Source organism: Citrus clementina, unplaced genomic scaffold (assembly GCF_000493195.1).
Source record: "Citrus clementina cultivar Clemenules unplaced genomic scaffold, Citrus_clementina_v1.0 scaffold_8, whole genome shotgun sequence".
Lineage (NCBI taxonomy): Eukaryota > Viridiplantae > Streptophyta > Magnoliopsida > Sapindales > Rutaceae > Citrus > Citrus x clementina.
The window spans coordinates 21,420,835-21,433,456 of record NW_006262022.1 but is presented as its reverse complement, the minus strand read 5'-3'; the positions used below and the strand labels follow the sequence as shown (position 1 = coordinate 21,433,456).

The window sequence follows — 12,622 nt, the reverse complement described above, 5'->3', positions numbered from 1 at the left end:
AGTTTTCGAGAATCTGAATTAAAGGACAAAAAGAAATGGTCAAAATAAGTCAACAAACTTGGAATGAATAGCAAGGGCAAATTTGAAATTCCATAGCATTTGAAGGGAAAATTACTTGAAAAACATCATAAAAATCTATAAGTCAGTGAGTTGTCCGTCACGCTTACGGAGACGAAAAGGTGTTGCAACGTTGGTACTGTGCGTACAGCCTATTCGCAGCAGCCGACAAGGCGGAGGAAGCGTATCCTTCGACCGTTCGACGGTTATCCTTAGTCCTTCCTTACTCCATCACTCACCGCGTAAAACACGCCCGTCACGCGCGCCCACACGTTTCTCACCTGGTAACCACCATCCCAGTTCTTTTAGGAAAACCCCCCCCCCCCCCCCCCCCCAAAACACCACATCCATACATCACATCATACATGCGATATCCCCCATACATCATCCATTCATTCATCAGCCACGTGTAATGCAATAACTGCTACTCATTCTCTCTCTCAACTCCCAAGTCTCGCCCCTCTGCTATATAAATACAAACATTTCCCTTTTGCCAGTTAAAAACCCTCTCGCTCTGTCTCGCCCTGTTATTCAGTGACTCATCGGTAACCAAACCCAGCCAATTCTCAACAATGGGCAAGGTGAGTCAACTCGGTCACCCCAACTCGTTTTTATTTATTTTTCTTTTTTATACTTCTTCCTTCTGCTTTCTTTTCTATTTGCTCTGTGAGAAAATGACTGTTTGATTTTTTTTTTTTAATTTTTACAGAAGAAGAAGAACAACAACAGCAATAATGAAAACGACAACAACAACGGCAATAATGAAGCGGAGAAGAAGAAGAAGGAGGAGGAGGAAGGAGATGCCGTCGCAGAGAAGAAGAAGGACGATAAGAAAAGTTCCGTTACTGTGATCTTGAAAGTCGACATGCATTGCGAGGGCTGCGCCAATAAAATCGTCAGATATGCTCGCTCTTTCGAAGGTTTCACTTTGTTCATATTTCTGTCTTTCATTTTGCCTTTGTTCACCAAAAGAAGAAAAAAAAAAATCGAAGTTATTGATATTAATACTAATCATGCGGGCGTGATTTGTTTTGGTTGTTACAGGAGTGGAGGCAGTGAAAGCAGAGGTAGCCGCTAACAAAATCACCATAGTCGGGGCAGTGGATCCATCCAAGATCCGAGAGAAATTGGACAAAAAGACCAAGAAGAAAATTGACCTCATCTCTCCTCAGCCCAAGAAAGACAACAAAGATAAAGAACCCAAACAAGATAACAAACCAAAAGACAACAAATCCCCTGATGACAAGAAACCCAAAGAGGTTACTCAATTTTTGCCCCCCCTTTCAAACGGTTTACTATTAATTAATGTTTATTAAATTACTATTAATCAATGTTTATTAATTAAAATGCTAAATACTTTTGTTTCTTTCTTTTGCTTTTTTTTTTAATTCTGGAATTAATTCATTAATGGGTTTATTATATTATACGTCAGCCTCCGGTGACGACGGCGGTTCTGAAGCTGGGGCTTCACTGCCAGGGTTGCATTGAGAAGATTCTCAAGATTGTCTCTAAGACCAAAGGTGGGAGTGAGAGACGATTATCTCATAAACTTCATTACTGCCGCGTTCAGTTCTGTAGCGTTACTGTAACGGTGTCGTTGTTATTATTATTATTATTTTTTATAATTTTTTAACAGGGGTGATGGATAAGTCCATTGATAAACAAAAGGATACGGTGACGGTCAAGGGGACAATGGATGCTAAGGCGTTGGCTGAGGTTTTGAAGGAGAGGCTGAAGAGACCGGTCGAGATTGTGCCACCTAAGAAAGAGAAAGAGAAAGAGAAAGAGAAAGAGAAGAATGATGAGAAAGAATCCAACGGCGGGGATAATAACAACAGTGGCAATGGCGGCAGTAAGAAGAAGAAGGGCGGTGGTGGCGGCGGCGGCGGTCAAGAGGTTGGAGATCGCGGAGGCGGTGGTGGGAAAATGGAGGAGAGCAGGATGGAGTATTTCCCAATGGGTGTGCCTGGGTCGGGTTATGGACATGGGTACCAGATTCACGGAGGGTATGAATATGGGTACCCTGTTGGAGGCTACTACCACCAGCCGGCTGCTCCACAAATGTTCAGCGATGAGAACCCGAATGCCTGTGTTGTTATGTAGTGAATGACGGTTAGAGGGAGTAAGCAAAGGTTATAATGTTTTTTACAAGATATAGGTTAATGGGTAACTTCAACCATGGAAATATTTGTAAATAATAAAGTTCGAGGAGTAGAATTTTGGATTTTAATCCTCTTTTATCATAACCATCTCCTGGTTAATTTTGTATGCTGGACTAGTATATTTTATTTAGTGGTATTTTGCAGTTGATTTCATATCTTTTAAGAGAATTATATTGATATTTATAATTATAATTGGAATTATAATATTATATTAAATTATATGAAATATTTATTTAGATAAATAATTCTGCGACAGATGTATGTTCCACTCGTATTTTATAAGAAAAAAAATTAAAAATTAATTTCATATAATTTTTAGAGAGAGTGAGAGATTGAGTTCAAATGGAAACTCAAACAGTGCCCGCGGCACAACTGTGAAGACAGTGGTTCGCTTGGCCAATTGCTGCAAAGATTGGGCGCACTGGTGGCAACGATGCTTTGGGGGTGCGGAGTGTGAAAGATTCAAATAATTGAATTGAATGGGGTAATTAATGATGAACTGGAAGATTCTGATAAAAGCCCTAACAAAAATCTGGCAGCGCACCCACCAGCATCTCTCTCCCACCTGTTCCAATGTTGTTTCATTCAAACATTATTCAATTGCATTTGATGATGCTCACCTAATCACAATTCCCTTCCACATCCTCCTGTTCTTATTTTTTGGACCATTTACCATATTCGTTCGTTCCTTGATCTGCCGCATTTTTACGTCTTTTCTGTTTTTTTTTTTTATTATGAGCGTCACATTCACGGGTTTGTTACCTGGTAATTTTACTCGTACATACTACTATTTTTGGTGAAACATTGTCTTCATTCTTCCATGTTGCATATAATTGTCATGTCAAACGACACGCTTTTCACATGGGGAATAAAATTCCTATCGATAAGATAGAAATAGATTGCGGTGATGATGTTGTGAAAATGAGGCTTCTAATTTCTTTTAATTAACAGGAACTTTAAAATTTTGAAGTTGCCTATTTTTAACTTCATGTTTCCATAAGTTTTTTTAAAAGTGAATGCAGAAAGCTCTTGTGCTTTAAAACTCTCTTTGTCACACCGCTTTAATCACGTCCAAACACTATCAATTAAATTACATTGTAAACGTATTGATGGTTGCATTAGAAGCTTGTATAAGAGAACAGAAACCGATAGCTCAATTTCAATTACTCACAACTCTCCTAATGAAAAGTTAACGCATGACACGTGGCTCAGCTGAACATACCCCACTTCCTCACTCTCTGGTACCTTCATTCATATCACACACTCACTCACCGGGCTCACGCAACTTGCTTGTCCCAAGTAGCAATTTAGCAAATGCCCAATTGGTGAAATAGGAGGACGCGAAGTGAAGGTCCCACAGAAGCAAAAAAGAAGGGCAAGAAAGAAAGGGCACGGCATTGACAGAGAGGGACCTACCGATTATCGACAGACAATGTAGCTAGAGAGAGGGGGACTGTACCCTTCTTGTATCAAACCTGCGAAACACGGCTTAGCCTTTAAAGCTTTTTTATTTTATTTTATTATATTTCTCTGCTTTAAAATTTCCTTTTTCGTGCGTGTCCTTATTAGGTGTGATTTGAGAGCCTCTGAGGCTCACTCTCATTTTAATCGGTGTCCTTTTTATTGGTGCTTGGTGTTGTTAATTCCTTGTCGTTTTTCAAGAGGCCAGTGCGCCACCAGTACGACCGGTGCTGCATTTCCTCGAACGTACGCAATTAATTAAATATATAGCCTGCTCTGGACTGGCTTTCACTTGGGGGAGAGCCTACCGAACCGATCAAATTCCCCGTTAGACGACACCACCGTAAAGAGTCCAGTCTGCATCTCCTTTTTCTGTTCGCGAATCACGCTCGATGGCTCTTTTTCTAACGTGCGCCGTGCCTATTTGTTAAAATGTTAACTATTGAAATGAAATGAGATTTTTATTTTAAATTTTTTTTTTTGTTGTTTCTTGATTTTGAATAGATACACGACAAACACAAAAGGGATGATTAAGGACTTGAAATATTTATTTGAGACTTGTACCATTTATTTCCATCGTTCATATTCGTTTCAATATTCAAGCCCTTAATCATAACAATTTTTGTGTCTCTTTAATCTCGAAAAATAAGTGGAGGGTTTAACCATGTTGGAACTCTGTTAAATTAATAATTTTGTTACGATACTATTTGTTTGGGGGATATATAACGACGAGACTAGTCATACTCTAGATGAGGAGCCAACTTCCTTATAAGCGAGCAGATGGGTGAAGTCTGGTAGTAGATATCCACAAACAGGAATCTTCTGCTCGGTCACGAGGACGCCTTCTTTTGGATCATAGCACGAGATGCCTCCCGCTAGGAGCCGAGAGCCATTTCTGTTGAAGACCGGAAACTGACAGACCCAATCCGAATTTATTTTCTTTATTTTTTTTTCCAATTTCTTCTTGGCTAAGAAGGCTGTGCTTATGTTTCGGCAATGAAATTTTGAACACTAAAATTAATAGTGTGAAGTGAAGTGAAAATACCTCAATGTTAGTAACGGTATTGTTCATGATAAGGATATAACGGAGTTTGTTGAATTTAAAAAGGTAGAAATAGAAAAATTTGGCGTAATTAAAGGCGTGAGTTGAAATGTTGGTCTTCGCCTGATTCATAACTGACAAAATGACTAATGATTTTCATTTACTGCATTTATAATTAATCTAATTTACTAGTAAGAAATAAGAAACAAAACAAAACAAAAACAACATTTATTGAATTTTTAAATGGATAAAGGGGGAAAGGAAAATGATCATTCATCAATATCAACAATGCCGGTTGCCACTTCGGCCTTGGTCGGAGTGGTTGGCTGCTGTCCTCACAAGCAGCGGTTCAAGCCCCCACAAAAATATTTGTGGGGGCTAACGTGCTTATTTGTTTAATATTTCAAAAATTTCCTCTCCCTCGTGCAATACGAGTGGAGTATGGACATCCCTCTTCTGTAAGGGATTATTTGTCTGGGCATGTACTTCACATAATTCAATGTAATAATATAAGTCCCAATCATGTATTTCTGATTGTAAATATCAGTGTAATATATCTGCTATAATAACAGTTGTAAATATCTGTGTAATGCAGTAATATGATGATTAATCAGTATTCAAAAAAACAATGCCGGTTAGCTTCGCCTTTTTGGCGAAACGCAAAAAGAGGCAGCAAATGCAATCAAAACGACATCGTGCATTGACGAGTCGTTTATAGGGCGCACGTGCGTTCTCACCTTTAAAAAGAAAGGAACGAAGGACGTGTGATATCATGATGTGACTGTGCAGTGCATAATGAATGTATCATGCATCGTGTTCGCATGATGATGTCACATGCATGCCCATTAATATTCTTTCCAAATTGCATCTTTGCATCCCCCGGTCTGCTTTTAGGAAATATACCGGAACCTTCAATGAAGGGTGGGAAAAATGCCCAAAAGGGGACAAAAGGAAATAACAAAATTACTTTTAAAAAGCATTTTCTTTTTTTGGGTACTAAATAAAACAAATTTTTTAATCTAAAACTTTTTTTTTTATTATAGTAGTTTTAGTAATTCTAAATTTTCTTTGTATGATTATCAACGAATGAGAAAGTGACACGTGCATGTAATTTTTTTTTTTCAAAATAAGAATTCGATGAATATTCTATCTACTTGCACAAAGAAGGACTTCACCACCAAGTCGCCTGCATCATTTAATTGATTAGAATTATTTTACTGGTGTGTTAGACTTGATTCCATATCCATGTGATCAAAAGGTTCTTTTGAATCTTTTTCCTTTAGATGTGATGATTGCATAAGCTCTACGCCATGTGGGTGTAAGTCAAAAAAAGGGGAAAAAAATACATCTTTTTTTTTAAAAAGAAAGTCATTTTCATGGGTGAATAAAGATAATTTTTAATCTTAAAAAATAGGTCGAGGGTTTAACCATGATGGAGCTCTGTTAAATTTATAATTTTGTTATGATATTATTTTTTTTAATGACACAATTTAATCAAGAATGAATATGAATATGAAATATGAAACCACATCAATATATCTCTAAAAAAATCGCATTAATATTTACTAATATTTATAATATTCTTGGTAATGGTTGCTTCAGGAGCAAAAGGCACAAACTTCTTGATGTATAAAAATGCAGAACTAAGATGTTAATAATTCTGATTCCCCCACGTTTGAATTGAACGAATCCGGGTGATCTTTTAATTTTCTGTTGACCAATCATTAGCTCACGCAAATGCAAAAGAGAGAGAGAGAGAGAGAGAGAGAGAGAGAAAAAGGAAAAAATAAACGAGTGAGTGAGAAAATAGAAGAGAAGAAGTGATATAATTAGCTATGGCATCAAAGCATGTATAAGATTTCAGGTGTCGTTGCCATCTTTGATGTGAGCCTTCAATTATTGTTGGGGATGATGGTTACACAAAAATTAAGTGAAGGAAATTCTTTTATTTTAGGTTTGGAACTGGATAATTAAGAATTTTTAAAATGTCAATAAACTGATTGTGAGTTGTTTAAGAACCAAAAAGGGGGGAAAAAATACAGTAATCAACTAAAGAAAAATGAAACGAAATGATTAAAATCCATCATATTGGTCCCATATCTATTGCGACTTTATTCCAAAAATTTTCTTGTGAGAAATTTAAATGAACGTGAACAAGTTAATTTCTATCATACCAACTTAGTTGACAAGTACCAATCAGTCTGCAAGGAAGTAATTGATGACTTTCTAGGCAAATGTCGCTTTTTAGTTTTCATTACAATCCATATTATTTTCATCTTTTAATTACACCCACGGTGAGTCAATAATGTCACTCTTTTTATTTATTCGATGAAGTGGAAAGAAATAGGAAAATTTTATTCCCTCAGATGTGGGTGTATATGAATAGGCTCTGCCTAAGTTACGTTAAACGTAACTTACGTCAGACACAACAACAGTGTAAGTGATGGGACTTGTCACTGTTGCTGTGCCTGGCGTAAGTTACGTTTAACGTAACTTAACCGGCTCCTATATGAATAATTCGATATATAAAAACCTCATCATATACAGTTTAAATGAATAATTCGATACAAGAAATTATTGCTGTGCAGTGTGCACGATTGCTTCTGAGACAATTCCCAAAGTTTAATTATTTTCCCTTTTTATTTTCCCTATTGCCTATCAACATGGCAAAGAAAGTCGTCGGGAATGCTTTAGGTCTTTGGTCGATTATTGGAAAAATGGACTCAGAAAAGTGAACGAGAAGGAGACATAATAATGATAGATCCTCATCGTCATCAGCATCAACGTAACCATTTGAAATTTCGTTTCATTTTTTCTATTTTTTTTCCACAATTGTACAGTTTTTTGAGGACTTGAAGTTGAAGGGTCTTCACCTAAAATTTGTCAATATTAGAGTAGTTGTCAAATTAATTTATGATGAGAAAACTTTTGTTGCTTTTGTGTGAATTGTATATGTGCATGATCATGAAGTCAGTCAAGAGAGCTGTAACATTATTTGCGGATTAATTTGTAACTTTGAAATTAAGCACTACGAAAGCAATGCCTGCTGTATAATAAAAATATTTCAGAAATTGAAGATCTTGATCGATCAGAAGTGAAATTAGAAAATTAATGGCGATCAGCCTGTGCGATTCTCATACGGACCTTGCGCCTGAACGTGCATGATGGCGGCACGTATGCATCTGACCATACATAATTTAAAATCATACATGCAACTTGAGTTTTTTTAATCAAATCCTTGCATTTTCTGCTAATTAGAAGTATTAATTGAAACGCTATATATCTAGCTCTGCACGTTACTTTCTCAACTCTAATGCACATGCTTACTATTTAAAGCATGTCAACCATCACAACTATGTTATTTATTTATTTATTTATTTTTCTTCTCGTATTGGTGGTGTTAATGATAGAATTGGTCAATATTACATAGTAAGCCACGTCGGTTTAAATACAATAGTAAGGTTCTGCACACCAATTTCATTCATTATGAATCCCTTAATTTTAACTAGAGAGGCGGACGACTTGACACACCAAAATTCAATGATCATACGACAGAAAAAAATTTCAGATCCGCCCACAACTACTGTAGGTGAAGGTCTTATTCAAATCGGAAAAGAATTCCTGCAATACCATGACCTCAGTTTGACTCATCTATGTGGGTCAAGATATATAGTGTCCATTATGTGTCTCTACTAAGAGTGGAGCTATTGGCACCCCTACATTATTCTTACAAAACCCCACTTTAAATAAAATTACAATTAAAGACAATTGAAAATTAAACACATATAGATTTTTTTTCCAGCAAATTACTTAATTCATAATCAATCCTTTTTAAAAAAAAATTCTATATGTTATTTCTTATTTAACTAAAATAAATTGTACAAATTTAAAATAATATATTATTCTCTTTTGATTTCTTATTGATTAAATATTTTTATACTTAAAATTACTTTGAAATTATAATTTAAAATATGTGTTATTTCAGCCAATGATAAAATCTAAAAAACTTATCACCCATATAACTTTTTAATTTGTGTGTAGATTAATAGTAAAATTAAAAATAATTAAAAAAATAACACAATAATACTTTGAGTTTTAACAATAAAATAAATCAAATGAAAATTGAGAACTTAGAAAAGTGTATCTAAAAAAAAAGGGCATTTTCGAAAATAAAATAAATATAACTAAAAGGGGGGTTTTATGAGGAGATGAGAGGGGTGCCAATAGTCCAACTCCTCTATTAATAGTACTGGAATATCTGTGTCTGTTATGCCCAAAACTGAAATGGGCCTAAGCCCAACCAATCCAATAGTGGCCGGTGGGCCTACGGAAGCGAATGATAATTGATAAGGATAAAGTCTTATCAACAACGAGAATACTTTTGCACGAGTGAATCCAAAATAAGTACACGGGCCAGCTGGATATGACGCTTGATGCGACGGGGTCAAGACAAATAATTTTGACCCTCCGCTTTTTGAGGTCGTTTGTGTCCTTTCGATCTCTACCGTAGGCCCCGTGAAGCCCATCAGCTTGTGCTACATCAAAGTCTCAGAAATGTGAAGATCACAACAAAATTAAGATACAGTTTCATTATCGTTATGATTAATGTAACTTGTTGACTGTTAACAACATATGGTGGAAAGTAATCGATCGGGGGTGTTGAGGGGAAGAGCCTAGGAGATCCTGACTAGGTACCTAATTCTTTTAAGTGGAGCGATCAATCTAATGCGAAAACTCATACTTTCTTTTTGAGTATGCCAGGACAAGTTCAACAATTATTGTTCAGTGAAGGTTAATGTACAAAATGACACCATGTTTCTATATGTTTAGTACGCTTGTGAAAAGCTTCATTAGTTATGCGCTTTACTAGCCAGATGCAATTAGCACGACGGAGAACAATGGCAGAGGTGTTTACGACGATCTCATATCGTCGAGCACCCACCAAAACCAAGGAAGCCCTTTGTCCTGGGGTAGCATTCCCCAATGGCACTACAATATTAATTCATCAACCTTGGTTTTAGATCTTGCAGTAATAGTTTACTTTTTTTACTACACCAAAAAAATGAAAAAGGAAAAAAGAATCTCAGAAAAGAAGCAGAATTTAATGGTACATAGCGTCGGCGGTATATGAGCGGGATCTTCTATCCAAAAGGCATCAGAATATATATATGTAGGCATATACCTAGCTCTAGGGCATCAACTAAAGAATATAAAGTGGATAAATTTAACATGCCAATACATGTTCAGGAGAAAATTTGGGACAATATTCACAATTATTGAGTTAGTTTTTATATAAATTAAGCATTTTTATATGGTATTACAAAAAGCCAAGTTTATGTATGAGTGTGTCAATACTACCTTTCCATGTGATAAGGACTAATTAAAAAGATAAATTCTCACAAAACAAGGTAATAGAAAAAAATATCTCATATGGGTTGAGAATAGTTATTAATATAAGTTTGAGACGATCGACATTTAACTGATGAGTTAACTTTTGTGTATAAGTCAATCTCATGAATTTCTGTACAGTATAATAGTCAAACTCACCAACGATCGACCTAATGGTAAAAGTATATACAACAGGAAAGTTCCAATAGAATAATTTTATACAAACGAAAGTCATGGACCCAATATTTCTCCACTGAGCAAGTAATCTTCGAACAAATGCATTAGCCAATTGTTCTTGAAAATGATAGACAACACAACCGCCCCACTTACATGAAATAATTTAGGCTGCCAATGGAAAGATAAGTACCTTGGAGTTCTGGTTTTTATGACCTAATGACATGTCACACTCTAATATTTATCTATATTTCTTTGCGTAAATACAGTACACATATGTATAATTGCATCAAAAACTCTCTAGATGGGACGATGGCAGTTCCGATGATTGCTTTCATTCCTAGGAAGTGATAAGAAATTAGGGTCCCATTCCCCTATTTCCACTGACAGCCTTGGCCCTAGCTCGTGGGCACATAGTTCACTTGATAGAGAGAGACGAGGGAGTACCGACTGATCACAAAAGAACACACAATTCTTTTGTCCTGGATTGCCGCTCCAAATTATAACATCCGTGCATTTAATTAACTTCCACGGATTAAATAATTATTTCAGGTGGATTGTCACACGTGGCACTTTGTCACTTGTGAACTAATCAAATCTCACGTGGTCAGTGGGATTCCATCACGTGGCTTCGGACCAGCCTGCTTTACAGACCACAGATTGAGATGTGGTATATATATACCAGGCTACCAGCTCTCTCAGCTTGCTTGTAATTGTTAAAATAAAAAAAAAGAGAGAAAAATGCTAAGTAGCTCTGCAGGTTCAGTGATAAATGGCCGTATATGATGAGTAGTGAGTAGGTAGGAGTACATGCTACAGGAACAGGATGCTAAGATGTATCCTTTATCTGCATTTGCACCTGCATCTTGTTGCGTTATCTGGTTCTGGTTCGTAAAAGCCAAAGCACAAGAAGAGCCAATAGCAGTCGGCAGATATGGTGGCAGCATGGAGTTATATGCATCAAGGTGCAGTTGCAAGTGCAGATGAATGCCATTTTAGCTAGATATTTGGATTTTGGACTTGCGACGTCAGTGTGCTTAAGGGCTTTGTAAGGTAAGTGTGATTCAAAAGAGTTTTCAAGAACTTTTCAAACTCAAGACGGTCAGCATATAATTTTTAGCAGTCCTTCCAAATCTAGGGCTACCATTATTTTGAAGGCACAGACTCATGTTTATGTGCCGACGTTCATATTTTATAAAGTGCATGTGGATTCACTCTTTTATATCGAAGTAAAAATCTTGAGTCACTCTTTATTTTGATGTGCAGGCTCTTTTAAGTGTTGTAAAGGCCCTTTACATCGATGTAAAATAGAGAATCCGCACCTGAGCATAGGTATTTTCATTCAAGGTTACAATCAGTATATATATAAATGTATTCTGAAATATTATTATCAACATGATATAAGGAGCAGTTCTGTGACTTAATAAGTCTGTTAAAATGGTCTACTTATATTATATATGTTGTTTAATTAGCGTTTAGAATGGGAACGAGCTGATCAAGAGATCAAAGTAACCCTAGCTATAGCTAGCAGTTGACTAGATCTCTTCATTCACTTAAAACCATTTTGACGAATTGGAAAATGACAGTGATCAAGAAAGATCTTGCTTCTGCTTGATGTTTTTCTCAACCCCACGTAGTGCTTTGTGGACAAGAACAGATATCTGCAGAGATGAGCAAGATGAAGATCAAGTTACTTATACTAAATATAGCTTGTGACGAATGAGCGTCTGGGTATCGGAGAAATATTATATATTGACTACTGAAAGACTAACATGATAAAAGACAGATATATACCATTGCATGCATGGGATCATTGAGCGACTTCCAAGGCTTGCTATCATACAATGGCATACTGTGTATGAGCTCCTCGCAGGCTTCATCAGGCAAACCGCTTGCTTTGAAGATCCATGAAATTGGCCTATATATGTATATGTATATGTATGTGTCTATATATATATATATACTGAAAACTTTTTGATTGATTGTTTTATTTCCATCAATATCATCCTCTCCTCTCTCAAGTTGGCGAGAAATTTTTTTTGAACTCCTAGCTTTCCTTTAAAAATTGTAAATCCTTGACTTTAATCTACAGTCTCATCCAAGTGTCATGTAATAAATCAGGAAGCGTTCATTTGAAGCTTGTTCAGGAAATCTTCTAATTGTTTCCATGTATACTTATTGTTGGTTATCATTATTATTAGAGTAATGATACAGCCACAAACTCTTGTACAAATTTATTTTGTACAAATTGACGTGGCATTAATTCATTGGTTGAATGAAAATATAAATTAATAAAAACAAATCATGTGGGCCAAGTGATATTTATCATGCCACATCA

At 36.2% G+C, this 12,622-nt stretch overlaps 1 protein-coding gene across 1 annotated transcript; it reads left to right on the top strand.

Annotated features, from left to right (window-relative positions):
* The first annotated feature begins 505 nt into the window (after positions 1-505).
* LOC18034303 (heavy metal-associated isoprenylated plant protein 3) lies at positions 506-2,374 on the top strand. The gene is made up of 5 exons (XM_006424428.2): positions 506-638; positions 767-977; positions 1,102-1,316; positions 1,490-1,577; positions 1,694-2,374. The coding sequence occupies exons 1-5, from the start codon at positions 630-632 to the stop codon at positions 2,158-2,160; spliced, it is 990 nt and encodes a 329-aa protein (XP_006424491.1). The 5' UTR covers positions 506-629; the 3' UTR covers positions 2,161-2,374.
* The last annotated feature ends 10,248 nt before the right edge of the window (positions 2,375-12,622 follow it).